This window comes from Python bivittatus, unplaced genomic scaffold, assembly GCF_059951505.1.
Source record: "Python bivittatus isolate LINGU-HERP-01145 unplaced genomic scaffold, Pbiv_v1 ctg000200_np1212, whole genome shotgun sequence".
Lineage (NCBI taxonomy): Eukaryota > Metazoa > Chordata > Lepidosauria > Squamata > Pythonidae > Python > Python bivittatus.
The window spans coordinates 17,516,194-17,533,462 of record NW_028277040.1 but is presented as its reverse complement, the minus strand read 5'-3'; the positions used below and the strand labels follow the sequence as shown (position 1 = coordinate 17,533,462).

The window sequence follows — 17,269 nt, the reverse complement described above, 5'->3', positions numbered from 1 at the left end:
TACTCTGTGTTAAATGTAAGGATTTCAAACAGCTTCCAATTCACTTTAAAAAAATTGAATTAAGTTCATAGGGTGTGGCAGCTAGCAGGATGCATCACCACCATCACCCCACATGGAAATCACTTTTGTTCGACCATGCTACAGACTATGATCATGCATGCAATAACATAATTTGCCTTCTTTATTGTGGTTTCTTGTATCTTTCCTTTCTCTTTTTCTCTTTCCAAAAGAACAATCTCACACTGACTTCATAAATAATAACTCCTCTTTAGAATGTGAAAGATTTCAAACTTTTCAGTAGGTATGATATAACTTGGAAAAATAGAATTCACCCTTTTCCCTTTGGATAAGCCTAATAAAATGCTTCTGTAAAAACCTGATGTTTACATTGGAGTGACTGATTCTTTCAGATTTTTATTAGTGGTAGCGTTGGTGTTGGCCTCCAAAGATCACAAATAATATGGTGATGATTACTACCATAGAAGTTCTGGGTAAATTTTTCCTGTTTTGTTGTTTTATTTAATCTTCCAAATATCTTTGTATTTCTGTGTAAAGAGCAACTGGGGTGTAGGATTTTGATTTGGAGCAGTGGGACTCCTGCTAACTTTTTCTCCCTAAATCATTTTATGATTTTTTTCCCCCTTCAAAACTGCTATTTTCTTTTTTTTGGGGGGGGGGAGATATACAGGTACTTTTCTAGCAAAGCAAACCCTTTGAGAGAATAGGGAGAAATTTTCATCAGGAAAGCAGCAACACAGGAAAAGGTTAGACATAGATCCCTGGCTTCAATCTCCAGGTTAGAAGGTGCAAGACCTCCTTATAACCAAAGTATCACAGAACATCTAGATAGAGATTTTTGTTGCCTTGTCAGTTTGAAAATATATATTTTTTTTTTGCAAAACTTTCACCTTCTTCTGCCTGCTGCTTTCCTTATATAGTGTTCATTTTTATTATAGGAAGAAACACAGATACATTTTCAAATATCAGAAAAGGAAAGTCATGGAGTGAGAATTAACTGTAATGTTGGATATTTATATGTTGATCACCTTTCAAAGGTAAGAATAATGATCAAATGTGACTTCATTATATAGACTACACCCTTCATTGTTATCATATCCTTTATACTAAGGAACTGTGGTGGATAGCTTCAAATGCATGTTTTTCTTACCAAAGTATTATTAATTATTAACAAAAAAGAGATGGTGTCCATATGCATTTTGTAGTATCGCTAATCTCCAATGATAATTATTGGTAAACAGATTAAAAAAATAGGTCAGATTAAAATGTCAAATTGCACCATTTCTTAAGTATGAGGATGGCAGTGTGACATATGGTAGCACTTTGGGGATTGTTTGCTGTAGCGTCTGCACACGTTCAGTGAAATTTTTGGAAATGCATGTAACCATAAAAATGGAGCAGAACTGTCAACAAACAAGGCTAGGGGGTACATCTGTAAAGACAGAAGTCCTAAAATGCTTAGTAGTTAAATTCTGTTAAGTCACAGGTTCACATGTTGAGGACTGGGTTGATCATTAACCTATATGCTGCCTTGATGACTCACATAGACTTCAATAATATAATTACGACTGATGTTACTAAATGCAATACATTATATACATTCTGATAGAATACAGATGGATTAATGTAAGCTGACAATTTTTCATTTTTTCAGGTGGATATTAGCTTTGTGTTGGATGCAAGTTCACTCAGCAGAGCAGAAGATGACTTACACATCAGCATTAATGCAACTTGGTAAATGTTGCTTACTACAGGTTGCTGCCTTAGACTTATATTTGAAACAACAAAGAACTACAGAAAAATATACATTTCATAATCTGCAGAAGTTCCAGAAATCATGTATTGTGGGCACAATCTTTCTGTTGGGGTTTGGAAAAATAGGCTATGGATACCATCCACAAATGGGCAAAACTTCTGTACTGAATTGATAGAACAAAATGTGCTTGTTTGCATTTGTTTGGACCATGCTATCTAATGCCAAATGTACTGTGTAAGAAAGATAACCAAACAAGACCTAGGCACATATGCATTGTGATGGTTTGTAATATTTCTGTCCTCCTTTAGTGAAAATGAACTAGACCATGACCTGCTATCAGATAACAGCCTAGTTTTAACTTTGGCTCAGAAACACGAGGTTGAGCTGAACATTTATGGGTAAGCTAATGCATTTGCAAATCTGTATAGAGCTGTAGCAAAGCAACATTCAGAGGTCTGCTGATTTCTCAGCATTTTGAGCCTGTGGATCTTCTTGTTTATTCTTTTAATTGCTCGCCTTTTGCTCATTTTTATGGAAAGGCAGTATAAAAGCTTCACAAATGCTGTTTTAACAGGATAATTGGATAAATTCAGCATTGGTGCTTTGAACCTTATGAAGAGACTTAATGTAGTCCTTATGTGTTATAAAGATGGATAGCTGAGATTTGACTTACGAAAGCCTCAATTTCTGAAAAAATTAAAGTACACAGTAGCTGTGATCCTAATACAGCTTTATTAATGAATTAAACAGTTTTAAAATTTATTTGTATAAATTTAATTGCAATACATACATAGGAATATGGATGATAGTATAAAACTGAATTAAAGAATAGAAAGATTTCAGCATTTTTTTTTTAAAGGTGGCATATAGTTGGTAGAGGGTATGCTTTTGTAATTTACAAGGTGCCAGGATTCTTCAGCTAGGGCTAGAAAATACCCTTATTTCAAATGCTGCAGAGATAACTACAGTGTTGACTATGCTCACCTAGGTGGAGCAGTCTTCCCAAGAGAGGTGAGTTCTATTTTGATTCTCACTCCACCAGGACAGTCAGTTCCAGCAGATCAGACTCATGTCCCATCTGCACCTGTATCCCCTCCTGCACCTCTCAGAACTGCTCTGGAAGGTCAAGATCAGGTTTAGAGACCACCCAGGAAAGCAGGAGGAAGGACAACGAAAATTCCAGTTATGGGAGTTTTACTGGATGTAACCAAGTTTTTAGATCTGTATAGTAAATAGTAGCCAAGGAAGATAACATCATATGATTGATTCCAATTTAATCAATATTTTTTCCCTAACATTTATTTTGAAAAACATTATTTGTAGGTCTGTGTCTCCAGCATCATTTATTTATGGACCCAGTGAAGAAAATTCACCAGTTTCTTGCATGAAGGAGACAATCAACTTCACTTTCTATGTATGAATATTATTCTCTATTCTCTCTGCCTTTTGGAAAAATGAATTAAATGAAATTAAACTAGAAATTTTTTTAAAATGCTTTCCCATGGCTTAGGGTGGATTTGAATCTAGGTCTCCCCAGTCCAAGTCCAACAATTAACCCTCTACAAATCTCTGCATTCTTGGCCACTGAAGCTCTGCCCACACTGATCACTCTCTAGAACATTATTCATTTAATGTTACCTATTATGTCACAGCTACTCTCTAAGTTTTCACAATAAAGGATATCACCTGACAGTTTTTGAATTACAAGTACCATTGTGAATAGCTGCATTTATTATAATTTAAATATCCCTTTTTAAAATGGATGTTTAAATTTTTCTCCTTATATTCATTGTTTCAACTAGACTTTCTTGTTGGAGGAATGGCAAAGAGTTATTTTTGTATGTTCTACTATAGTTTTAATTATGCAAATGTTTGCTTTTCCTGTAGTCTTGCCATACCCTTTATATATCTTGAAATATGCAATGTATGCTTTGGACGCGTACCCGCAAATGTTAAAATATGCAGACTTTTTAGTTTGCAGTATAGTGGAACATCAGGAACTATGTGTTCAGAATTCAAAATTTTGAAGTGAAGGTTTTTTGATATTCCAATCATTTTAAGTTTTGAATGGGGGAAGGTGATAGTGTGTAATAGTTTTGATCCCAATTCAAATAAAGCACAAATTCAACTCTGGCCTTCTTTACACCAAAGGTCAGTAATCCTGGAGTAAGTCTGGCTCCTGATGTAAATCTGCTGATACAGATACCCAATTCTTTTGCACCAAGAGATATCAAGCTGTTTAATGTACTGGATGTCAAGGTATGCTTAATTTATTTTCTGAATTTGGAGGATGAAGTGTGATACAGCATAACAAATTATTCAGTTGCTAACTTCCTACATAAATCTGCAAACTTTATGAATGTCTGTGATATGCCGTCTTTGATGTTTATGGTTTAATAGGGCATGAGGAAGACCAAACCAGCAATGCTGTTGATGAAAAAAGGGGTAAAGCAGATAAGGAAAAGTATGCTATAACAGATTAAGACAGGCAAAGGAGGACTTAAGGATCTTTGTTTATTGACTTTGACTGAAAATCAGCAGAAAATACTAGGAAAATATAAGAATAGGTAAATAATTGATTTTCAAGCTAGAAGGGGCAGCAGCATCCACAAGGGGATCACAGTCTACAAGAGAGCGGGTGTGATGCAAGACCCACTCCTTTTGTACATGCCTCAGGGTCACACAGATGTGCAAAAAGGGCAGGTCTTGTATCATGATATTGTACCTGTCATCTTGCAGATTTTGACACACATCCTGCAGATACTCCTGAGCAGGGGTCTACCTCAAGATTGCTGCTGCTTGCCCAAAACGTTTGTGGTTCCCTCATGTCCAGATTTACACTGTAATTGGCATCTTGTCTTTGAGGTGTCTTGTTCAAGATCAGCAGAATGGTTGTAATATGGAAGTAATAAGTAATTAGTGCTGCTCCACTTCCATAGAAAGGGAGGGAGGGTTAGGTAGGGATGTTCAAAACTTTTCAAACATGAGTAAGTTCCAAGTAGTTGTTTTGAGTTCTAAACAGCTGGTTTGCATTGCTTCAATCACTTTGGAAGTGTTCTGAGGCCAAGACAACTCTGTTTCACACTCAAAATACTCTCAGCCTGAGTGACACACCTGTTCCTCCAAACTCAGAGCAGTGTATTTGGAATTTGAAACTTTCCCCATGCCTAGTATTAGGAGAAAAGACTCAGTGACGTTGCATCAACAATAAAATGCCAAGGAGACTGCAGTCAGTCATACAATATTTGGGATTCTTTTCTGCCACATAGGGTCATCTTTTTCCAATATGGGCATGAAGACTTACATGTGATAGGCACTGTGAGTCCTTATGAATTATGTTTGTGAGCACTGCATGCTGGTGCTTTCCTACCCTAAGATATCCCTTAGGAAACCTTAATAAGGGCTGCAGATGTCCTACTTATAAAACTAGACCCTTTTTCTTCACGCCACTGACTCCCTTGCCCCAGCGTATTTAAAGACATGGATTAAAGTATGGGTCAAATTTAGATAGTATTAAAGCTTAGATACAAGCTTGCTCTTCCCACTATTACCTGCATTTGTTCTGTTTTAGCTAACAATGTTCTATTAAAACAGGGTAACTTTTTACTGAGCTGATTTGTTTATGATGTTACATGCAATGTCAACACATTTCTTTAGTATCAAAATGCAATACAGTTGTGGTTTTGTTCATTTGCAGACCACTGATGGACAATGCACCTACGAAAATCATAGGAGAGACTGTAATTTACCAGAAAAGAATGGAAATATGCTGCAAGATCTTATTACGTTCCTTACAAAACTTGACAATAGGCCACTGGTAATTTCTCTATTTTTTTTTCACTGATTTGTTAAAGCTGTAATGTCATCCTCTTGCACATTTCTGCATTATAAGCAGAGTTTTCAGAACCACAGAACTGCTTGATTATGCTTTCATAAGTTAATGTATGCCTCATTTCATTCTTAAGCTATCTGGGGACAAGTCACATTAAACTCAAGTGCATTTATTTCTCAAAAGACATAGGCAGCATTGTGCTGTCAGGAACTCAACAGTTGGAAATAAACTTAGGTAGACGTAAGGCAAAGGACAGCAATGCTTGTTAAGGCTTCAGTACTGTTACAATTTGAAAGCTTAATGGCACATATTCAAAACAGCTGACAAATGAGAACCAGTGTCTCCTCCTGAAGGTGTTTCCTGACATGAATTAGAAATACATTACTATCAAGGCTTTACAGCATCTAATGCTTACATGTGGGGCTTTTCCAGAAATCCAGATTAATGTGCTGTCTTCCAGACAGGAGTTGGCGCAAAGTAGCTCAGTATACACACGTTCTATTGGCCCAGACAATCTCATCTCAGTGTCCTTAATGAGATTGAGTGGTGTTGTCCTAAGAGTTTACTGCAAGACAAGTTAATGTGCAGGGTTGCAACACCAACCACCTGTTGCTCCCCCTGACATGGCCTGGGGCAAAGGCTGTAGCAGTGAGTTTAGTGATCTGTCAGAGGCCTATCAGCTGTGGGGGAGAGTCCTGCCTTACTGGGAAGCAGCCTGTAGTCACCCCCTGGATCTCTTGCACGCCTGATCCATCACAGTCACCCATCCACAGCTGTCGGGCACTGCAGGTGGCTAGGGGCTTCTGCATACCTGCACTGTTTGCAGCAAAACAAAGCAAAGCAAACAATGTACTGAGAAGGGTGGTCAGACAGCGTGCTGAGTGTGGGGCAGTGCCTTGCCTGTCTGCCTCCTACAGCACTTGAACCACGAACTGGAGCGAACCATGATGCTGAATTCCTAGATTACTCATGCAACCTGTCAACACCCTGAAGCAGGAGCAATCTCTCCCTGCCTATCCTGCTGACCCAAAATCCCTATCTTTTGGTAGGTAGTTATAATAGTATGTGAGAATGACCTTGGGAGACAGGGCAAAGAGATACAACCAAGGGAGCAGTCAGATAAAAGGCAGATTAGCCCACAACAGGTACGTGGATGGGGCAAGAGGCTCAGAAGGGACCCTCCCTAGCTTTTGGGCTGTAAAGGGGACTGCGAGGGGTGGGGGGAGTACTTTCAGACTTGCAAGACTCTGTTAATGTAACCTTACAGTAAAGTAGAATTAGCTCATCTGGTCATGTTTCCTGTCTGGTCTACCTCGTAAGGCTGACTAGTGGAGATGGCATTGGCTTCAGCTACTTGCCATTGCATGCGATCTGCCAGCAGGTTTGTGGGGGATTGAGGAAAGAGTAAATAGGCCTTCAAGAAGTCATTCTCTGTCCATTGTGCAACTGCCTGCCAGGCACTACCCCATAGAGGGGAGGGAGCATGTGTGCACTAGCTAAAAGCAAGCAGTGGGAGCTGGGCAGATTGTACCCTGTTGTATCTTCATCTCAGCCACTGCCAAAGCATGACACATCATACAAATAGCAAAACTAATGTTGGGAAAACCTGGAGAAAACAACATTAAATTTCAGGTTCAGAAAAACTTGAAGTGAACTGGCCTCAACTGTGGGCTGGATTTGACAGGAAAGTTGCATCATGCAGAAATGTCTCCTTCAAAAACAGCTACCCCAAAATCCTCAAGCTGGATTTAAGGGGGCATGTAAATGTGCCTATGTAGAGAGATACTGTGCTTTATGGGATGAGAAATGAATACCATACTCTTTTCTACGCTGAGCAAGCCTGAAGTCAAAATTTAATTCTATATTTCAGTTGGTGTACAAACATGCTTACACTCTCTTTTATATGTATGTCTATGTGTGCTGCACTCATGTCTGAACTTACTCTCTACAATACATCTTTATGTTCGTTCTCTCTCCTAAAGATTTGTATGAAGGACGATCCACTGTGTTGGCAAATATTTTGCAAATTTGGAGACATGGAGAGTGGCAAGGAATCAACTGTTCAAGTTCAACTGGAAGCAACACCTTCACTATTAAACATAGTAAATGTTTTAATCCTTGTGCTATCATACTGGAGGCTATATCATATCCTTAAGAGTCAGAACCACAGACAAAATGCCATACTTCAATAGCAGATTTAGCAGCTGCTTAATATTCTTTCTCTGAAATCCCTCAGATGAAAATCACTTAATTTTGAATCGCCTGAGTCCCGTGTAGATTCTCCATCTTACCTCCTTAACCTCACTTAATATTTCATATTATTTTGTATTTGAATCCTTACAGTGCAGTTGATTTAGAATGTTCGTACCTCTTAAAAACAGGATGAAGCTTCAGTGCTTACCTTTGAGGTGAAAGGAGAAGTTGCAGCACATCAAAATCCCAGAGTTATTGAACTCCACAAAATTAAGCAAACCACTTATGTAAGTATCTTTACATGGCATCAGATTAGAAAATATTCTGACAACTTTGAGCATCTAACCCAGATCTGCTTGGAATTTTTATGTCAAATTGCTCAAACAGAAACTGAAGAAAAGCAGTAACCTCAAATGGATGATTGGATCATCCAAGCAGACAGGATTTATCATTCATTTGGCATTGGTTCTTGCGTGATTTCAGCATCAGATGCATATTCTGCTACATCTAAACCAAGGGCTGTTGTGAAGAAGCACAGTATGCTGTTTGCATGTATTAGCAAGAAAGCCAAATTTGCGATGTCATAAATGCCAGGATCTTTATCGTATGATTATTTAGTCAGAAATTGTAATCAGAGTTAAAGCATACCACTGAAATCAGTGGCATTTAATCTCTGTTATATATGTACCTTGAAGGCAAACAAGCCAAAGAAACTCAAATCAAAACTGTACAACATAGGCCTCCTAAAGAATATTCCAAATACGTGCTTCTACCTGCGATAACTGTGTGTGCCTTATTTTATACAGATCATTTTGGAGGGACGCCATAACCAAAAGACAAAACATAGTGTCGCTGTCCTGCTTATTGTAATAGGTTCCCTATTTGGAATTATTTTGCTTTTGTTTCTTGTATTATTTTTATGGAAGGTACGTATTTCAGTTTTAATCTACACATTGGTGCATTTTTATGGGTTGGCTAGATATCCATCCAAAAGGAAAAATACAGCTTTTCCAAACACAAACAGAAATCAGCAGTGTATTCTAGAGGACACAGCTTTCACATATTTTATAATGATTTTTATTTGGCATTTGTGGACAAATGAGATTTTTATGCAGCTCCTTATACCTTAATGTGATTTGAGGAAATGACAGCAAAAAAATGAGCAGAGAATTCCAAAACAAGCAGCCCGTTGGACAGATGGCAAGGGAGGAAATCAGGCTTTGGGATTTATGGGGAGAAGTGCTGTGGTAGTCAGATCTAACTCAGAGATTTTAGGCTTCCTGACCTCCCAAATAAATAGCTCTTGTTTCGTTTTAAACATTCTACAATTTGGAAAACAATAGATTTAAACATCAAAGGGAGAATGCTTTTTACTTGGTTCGTGGGATGTTCCTGCTGGATGAAGTGTGTCCATTTTTTAAACATAAAAAATAAGTTTTTATTTGGAATGCATTTTGAATGTAGCCAAATCTTGGTGTAATAACCAATACATAAAATGCAGTTTAAAACAATAGCACAGTAGTAGTCTGCTCTTTTATGCCACTAAACCTCCTTAAAAATGAATGCAACTTTTAATGAAAATATTTTCAAAAATATTGATGCAAGCTATACAAAGAATTGGTAAAATGCTTAGGTGTACATTTTATTCTTACCATTAGTCAAAACCCTTTTTTCAATAAATATCTAAACATAATGTAAACAGTGCTTATCTTTGGATAGGTCATGTCCTTTTTCTAAAATATACATATAAGTGCTTTGAAATTGCAAGCTTTGTAACTATTTTTGGAACTGTATATTCCAGGTGGGATTCTTTAAAAGAAAATACAAGCATTTTCCTCAAGAAGAAACTAGAAGTGAAAGTTTGGAGTTTTTTAAACATTCACAATAATGCCACAGAGTAGAAAGTTTGGTAAAACTAAAGAACTACCCGCCAGAAGAACTGTCAAATCTTAAGCCCTCATTATCATATATGAAAGAAAGTATTCATCAAAATGGGCTTCCAAAAGCACAAACCATAGAAAACTCTGAAGGATGAAGATATTCAAGACTTCTAATGAAAGAAAAGAAAAACTCAAAATACAAAAACGACAAGGAAACACTAGGAATTGCTCCTTGCTTTTAAAAAGAAAGTACTGAGAAGGAGCATTGTACTAATCATACTTGAATTGAGAATGTATAACCTCACCGCTCAGGAGACTCCTATGTATAGGAGAATGCTTAAATTAGATCAATTTTAGTCTCCACACAATTAATGTAGAACCATGTTCTCCCCTTTTCAGAGTTAGTGACTGCTGACAATTTTTATTCTACTCCCCACCTCCTTGCTCTGGGAATACTGGGAACCTCCAGGTACAGAAGAGCTGTGCTTATACGTGGGACCTGTTCAAGGAAAGAAGTGAGGCAACTGCTTTATGGAAAGGGGAACAGCATGCTAACTTGGATCTCCCCTCCATTATATCTGGTCAGACTCACCACCCAGTTTAGAACCCTGGAAAATTGGCATTCTCGGTCAGGTAGGGAGTCTAACTCAAGAGAAAAGGCTTCCTGTCGCAGAGAAGGAGGGGTCATGTAAGTGGAAATGAAGAAACTAATCTGGTTTGTAAGCTCCTCCTGTATGTCTCAATCTGAAAAACCAAATGGTAGAATAGAACTTTTGGCTCAAGGGATTTTTGGCGTATGAGGGATTGTTGTTGTGCAACTTTCAACCATGTTTTGAGGGTTCTACCTGGGTTGGTTGGAGAAGTCCTCCCATTGTATAAAATCAGGGAATTGCAGTAACCCGTTCCTCTTATGCAATCATTTTATTTATTTTTTTATTTTGAAGAAGCAAAGAGAAAGAACCTTTACCTAATTTTTAGATGCCAGTATTTTTTTGTACACATTATATAGGTTAAGAATGTTTAGCATAAGGTTTAAGGAGATGGTGAAGTACTGCACTTTAATCCCAAGGTAATTATTATTTGAACAAAACAGTCTATGACATCAGTTGTACCTCAAAAGCATTAAAGACTGAAATGTGATTAAAAAACAATCTGTTCTATCACTGTATAATCCTACACTGTAAAAGGGAATGATCAACATCGAACTAATAAAATATTAAATAAAATGGAACATGAAGCTGTCAAATAATTGTAGATATCCAAATTCATTCATAAATATACAATTCTGTGACATGAATATTATTTTTTAAAGTGACTGTTAACAAAGATAAAATTATTAACAGACTTTCCCTATTTAATGTACTTACAAAGACTGGTATTTGCAATGCTGTGCCGTTTAACTATTTTGAAAGCCTAAGGAGACTTATTTAAAAATGAACACTTTATTTCCTGACAATTTTTTTTAACAGTATTTTTCTCCAATACCCTCCATGATAACAATGCAAATTATCATTGTAATTTGCTTACTAACTGTTAGTACAGAGGCTGAAAACCTCTATTACACATAAATGTTTGTATGGTATTTCCCATCTCAAAAATGTGAATTCTAGGATGGTGCTAATCCTGTGAAAGAAAGGCTTCCCAGTGAGTGGAACCATACATGAAGCTCCTCTCTTGAAATCATTAAAGCAGGCACGTTTTTCAGAAACTTACTTCAGAAGCTGCTCCCACCTTATATTGTACATAAACAGCCATTTTTTGCAAATGCAGAGACCCACTGGGAGCAGTTGCATGAAAAAGAGGCAGCTGCCTTAATTTAAAAAAAATGCATTGAATGCAATCCCATGTTATTACAGAACCCCTCTTTCAAAGGATTTGCATAGCCCTAGTGATATTAATAATCCTCTATGTTCTAGCCCCATAGCAAGCAGGGAATAGACCTTGTAACCCTGGAGTAACACACCCAGATTGAGTATTAATTTTGACTATCTCTTTGTTATTACAACAGGGAGTGAAAGAACTTGCAGCATTACACATAGCTTGAAGGCCTATCATTAATTGTTTTAACCCTTTCATCTTGTTAAAGTCCAGCCCAGTGTCTAATAAAGGAAATTGATCACAAAACCCTCACAATAAGTTATTGCATTCTAATCTAGCTTTTACAGTTTGACTCTCACCACTGATATTACCTAGAAAAAAACAAATACTTTGCATCTATTTGCCTGAGGGTCAGAAAAAGAAATATTCAGGGATCAACTCATTCTTCGCTAGATTTTCTCAACATCAGGAGTCCAATAATTCAACAGTCTAGGCTACAGCCTTTTAACACTTCAGACCCAAACACTATAAATTTCTTCCTTGGAAAAATCACCAGTGACTGTTAAAAGATGTTCCATTTTAACTGAACAACTCAAATACTTTGCATCATAGTTATCCATAAATGTGGTAACAAGTGGAAGCTTAGTCCTGCACAAACTCAGCCCTTTAGTAGTTTCATTTTATTAGCGATACGAAGGCATCATAATTAGTCTCCAGCACACTGAGTTCCTCCTTCTTCTTCCAGCTAGATCTACTTTTTACCAAATGAAACAATGCAAAGAATTTGGTACATTTGCTGGATTTTATTTATGAATGAATTTATATAAGGAACAAAAGTTTAATATAAGGCCATAATGTACAAATCCACTGTATGATTTCTATTTCAAAAATCAGCCAAAATCTGCCAAATTATCAGTGGAAGCTTTACTGAAATGTCTAGTTGACAGTTGTGCCAATTTATTCACTGGTTGTATTTACTCTTATGAAATCATCATTCAATACAAAACTAAGTATTTCAGCTGTTTTGCTTTAAAGAACAAATTGAAAAATATTCTCAATTACCTTTATTTTTAAAAACATCAGTAATATGCAAATATATTGTTATTTCAATTAAAAACTGAGTTTTAATTGAATTTTATATATTAACTCATCTCAAATTATCCTGCAACTTGTGAATTATTAGAAAGGAGTCATTTTGCCTATGATGTTCTAAAAAGGTCAGGTGAATGCCTAGTGTAATGCATGGATTCATTCATTATAATCCATTCACTCATTAGAAGACTCAAACCATGTCCAAGTCAAATACTTGCTAAAATAGTGGTTTCTTCTACCAAATGTACTTTAGTTTTGTCTAAAAACCAATCCCCCTGCATCTTTTTCTCTGAATGATCTATTAAAGAGTTCTATTTTTATACTTTCCATCTTGCCATTTTTCATGCCATGGAACTGGTTAGTTTAAAAAAAAAATCCTCACCACCCCTGGATCAAGAGGCAAAGCTCCAGTAACAGAAAACTGCCTGTGTTCAAGCAAACTTTTTTGTTTGTTTTGCCTTTAGTCTCTCATGGAACCACATCAAGTTCTTGCAGATTGCTAGGGTTCCATGGAACACAGTTTGAAAAATCCTGGTATAGTGCAGGAAGTCAGGTCATTCCCTATGCAATTGATACTACAGGTAGTCCCCGGGTTAAGAATGCCCGATTTAAGGACAACCCATAGTTAAGAATGGAGCCTACTGTAGCAAAATTTGAGTTAAATACACAATGGTTTGAGTTAATTACACAATACTACTTATACGGTATCTTACTGTGATGGACTGGAATGGTGGGAAGGGAGTAAAGAATGTGCTCTCATCTCCAGAGGAGCGAGGAAGAGATAAGCGGAGGAGATTGGCACCTCCCTGAGAAATACTATCGGTATGAACTGGCTGAGCCTGGGAACTTTACAGGAAGATTCCTGTAAATGGGTTGTAGCTAATAAACCTTGCTGGATAATTTCTGTATGGTCTCCTGGATTTCCTTGGGCTAGGCCTGACACTTACATACAAATTTGACTTAAGGACAGACCTTGGGAATGGAACTCGTTCTTAAACTGGGGACTACCTGTATCCACTTGGGGGCAGTCAGTGAATTTTTTTCCCCACTGTAATTACCACTACTAAGTTCATAAAGATTTGCACAAAAACACCATGACATAGCTATCTGAAAACTGATGGTGCAATTTTACGGGCAAACACTATCTAATTCTGTCTAAAAGGAACAAAGTTACAGATGAAGTTGTAAAATAATAATTTTAAAAAATGAAGGAGCTGAAAAGCCTACGTTATTTCTCTAAAATTGGGCAGTCAATCTCCCCTAACCATTTAATGTTTCTGAGAATTTGTCAAAGCTATAGGTGTTTGATTTGCATACAAAACACAAAACAGGAATCACAAAACATGTCTTCGATCCAGCTCGGACATGAAGGTGGCAGCATTTGACCTGATGGGAAAGTGGTCACTTTCCCAAGGCTCTGAATTGTGTTCTCAACTGAATTTTGAGATCCATTGCATACCTCTAACTTGAATCATCCAGGCTTCCATATCCTTATGCAATTTTTGTCACACAAATATGATTCAGCTGGAAAGCAGGTAACTTTTCTTCATAAATTATTTCTAAATACAACTGCAAGATTCTTTCAGATTATCCAAAATAACAACATTTCCTCCATACAGATTAATCAACTGGGGATGTACCCTGAAAATGCAAGAAAAACCATTATGATCATATTACTGTTTTATTCTATCTGAACATGTACTTATAAAAATATCTACTCTATAGAAAATAAATAGAAAACAAATTAATTTTACCTATAGTCCTCTTCATACAAATGGGAGTCTGCCTTATTTGTATGTGTGCAATGTTAGTGGAGTATTTGTGTGTAATTTATTTATGTAACAAGTTGAGGAACTGATGGAACCAAAGCATGGATATATTGCTGAGTTGCAAAGAATCTGATGGCTTTTGTGTGTTTTCATATATATCAACATGTAACTCAACTAAAACTGGATTAGCTTTTCTAAGACCCACCCCTTGGACAAAATTCAAAATCTAATATTGGTTTCCCTGTCTTGCTAAGTTTTGGTTGAAGGTTTCTCCTTGCAATTGCAACACAGTCACATGAGAGCCTATCTCAGCATTCTGATAGGCTTTAAACCGAAGGCAGTAAATATACATAATGTCAGTCGGGAGTGCAGTTATCTTCAAACAGATTTCCAACCAGCAAGGATATACAAAACATGGCATTTGATTTAAACTATCCATAGGAAATAGTACTGAGATATTTGACACTTGATATTAAGTTCTAAACTGACATTTCCAATATATGTGTCATAAGGGACTGACATGCCAGCATCTCTTGCATAATCTGGCACACACTGAAGCCATATCTACAGAATGGAAGTCTACAGATTACATTTCGATATATCTGTTTATATGCAAATGTGACATACAAATGTCAGGTGGAGATAGGCGTGATTATGTTTCCCCATTTTGTCATGCTCTTTGCATCAAATGTAAGATTTGTCTATGGTTCTAGAAGAGAAGGAGGCATCATACAGCAGTGGCAAGACAACTACATTACTGTGAAACTTTAAGGAGACAAGCCACTCAAATATTCCAACATTCTCATTGCTCCAAGTAATGCATCCTGAATAGATCTGCTAAGTGCAATTATTTTTCTCAAACCTCTGCAAGAAATTAGAACCAAACACAGGATCAATGTGAATTTTCTGATTGTCCAGTGTAGAGTGTGAAAATATACCATGCAAAGCTTATGCTAAACTAAAAGGAATTACCAATATTTGTAGCTCAGACACAACTAAATTTAATCCTACCGAATATGAACTTCTTTTGCCCATTCCACTAAATCTCCATCTATGTTCCAAGGATAGCTCTTTTCCTCAGAATCTGCACAGCTCAGATTATCTCCAGTGATACATTTCTTTCCAGTTCTTGGAAGGACTTTTACTTCTTCAACAATATACGTTTCAATAAAAGGAAAGTTGAACTAGAATACAAAGCACAAATGCAACAGTTGAAAAATGTAGTATCTGCAAAGGACAGGATTCGTCACAACCCTGTGCTTTCATTTACTAATACTAGGAGAGGAAAGGATCCATCTATGGGCATTTTAGCACTCTTACAGAAAATTGGAGTGGGCCTTGGAGAAGGGCATTTGGAAAACAAAGTTTTAATTTTTAAAAATTCTTTTACATTTTGCTATGTAATTTTTATTTTTCTGTTATTTGCCACCCAGTCTGTAGGACTGTTAAATAAAGAAATAAAACTTAAATTATATTCTCACAAAAAACATCCCAGGAACATGTATATGCTTATTTCTGCCAAATCCAACTGGATGGTTGACCTTCCTTAATTCAGCCCTGGATACCAGGCTTGTAGTATTGAGCCATTAATCTGAAACCATGCTGAGTACTCATAACTCCTAATCTATATTTCCCAAACTATGAAGGGATGTTCCTCGGCATTTGTAAACTAGGTATTATGATACATGAGTAGATACCCTCCCATTGTGAGAGTATGATCAGAATAAATAGGATCAGACCCTTCCTACCTCCCCCTTCAATCCAGATATACTGCCTTCAATAAATGCTTGGTGGAGGTGTTTGCTGTCATGTTTTGTATCACTTATCCTGGAATGTGTTTACATGATTGTGGTAAGCCATAATCTCTGAGACTCTCTCTTTTGGTTCCTCCTACCACTGGCAGCAACCTAAAAACTGTGGAAGCTCAAACTATGTTTTCTTCATCACAACATGGCTATCTATTTCAAACAATCCCAGAATCAGAAGCCAAGAACAAATCAAGACTTCTACCTTGACTGGTTAGGAGAATGATAAGCTGGAGTACCTGGTTCAGGTATCAAAATAAAAAACCATAGAAGAAAAATCAATGGTTTGTCTAGCCACTCCCATTGTCAGGAGGAGCCACATAAGAGCAAATCTAGCTAACTGTGGATATGTATAAGTGAGAATAAAAATTAAAAAATACTATCCACAAAATTTAACAAATCGTGTTACAACATGTAACAAGTCTCCTCTTGCCCTAAATATAGCACAGTCTATATTTAAATACAGAATTTGGGATTAAAAAAAATCAGTTTAGCAGATTTGCACTGTAGTACCTCCTGTATATAAGAACTATTTATAATAAAACTACAACAGATGGACAGAAATAGGCTAATCGGCCTTAGTCTGGTGATTTTCAAAAATCAGAAAAGGTAGGCTAATGTATTCTGACAGGAAGTTAAATCTCTTTACAAAAGCATTAAAAACTTCTATCATGAATTTACTTCCACCTTAAATCTTTGTCTGGTTTTATTACATTATATTTTAAATCCTGTGACTTTTCCTCCTCATCCGCTTGTTTCTTTCTGTGGCTTTTGGTGAAAGCAATTGCTAAGAAAGTCTAAACCAAATAATGTCAGGTTGCAAATGCAAGGGTAACCCTTTACCTGGTTTTTCACACTAGCATATCTTTTCAAATGTTTAATGAATTCTTGCCGGGAAGTGTTCCTTACAGTTATAAGAGCTATGCTTCCATCATCCAATCTAGAAATGACACAGTTCAATTAAGCATGAATTAAACAATGCAATTAACAATGAATAAATCAAAAGAATATACAGTATTATTCAGGAATCTACCTGAATAACCCAAGCATTTCATCTCTGCCTTTAAAAGTAAAATAATCAATATTCAATGCATGACACTGGTACC

General features: G+C 36.7%; 2 protein-coding genes across 7 annotated transcripts in view; one reads left to right on the top strand and one right to left on the bottom strand.

The window, feature by feature from the left end:
* ITGA4 (integrin subunit alpha 4) overlaps positions 1-12,156 on the top strand; it is a 45,970-nt gene extending 33,814 nt beyond the window's left edge. For 3 of the 5 annotated variants that reach the window (XM_088135740.1, XM_088135739.1, XM_088135742.1), the window contains 9 exons: positions 957-1,055; positions 1,673-1,752; positions 2,083-2,172; positions 3,098-3,188; positions 3,926-4,033; positions 5,472-5,591; positions 7,589-7,708; positions 7,988-8,086; positions 8,606-9,593. In XM_088135740.1, coding sequence (XP_087991866.1) covers positions 957-1,055; positions 1,673-1,752; positions 2,083-2,172; positions 3,098-3,188; positions 3,926-4,033; positions 5,472-5,591; positions 7,589-7,708; positions 7,988-8,086; positions 8,606-8,929 — 1,131 coding nt within the window. In that variant the 3' untranslated portion in view covers positions 8,930-9,593. The other 2 variants (XM_007422292.4, XM_088135741.1) reach the window with 1 other exon arrangement.
* Positions 12,157-12,338: 182 nt separating this feature from the next.
* Positions 12,339-17,269, bottom strand: part of CERKL (CERK like autophagy regulator) — a 40,298-nt gene continuing 35,367 nt past the window's right edge. For both annotated transcript variants that reach the window (XM_088135743.1, XM_088135744.1), the window contains exons 11-13: positions 17,007-17,103; positions 15,370-15,542; positions 12,339-14,230 (exon numbers count right to left, since the gene is read on the bottom strand). In XM_088135743.1, coding sequence (XP_087991869.1) covers positions 14,149-14,230; positions 15,370-15,542; positions 17,007-17,103 — 352 coding nt within the window. In that variant the 3' untranslated portion in view covers positions 12,339-14,148. The remainder of the gene's footprint in view (positions 14,231-15,369; positions 15,543-17,006; positions 17,104-17,269) is intronic.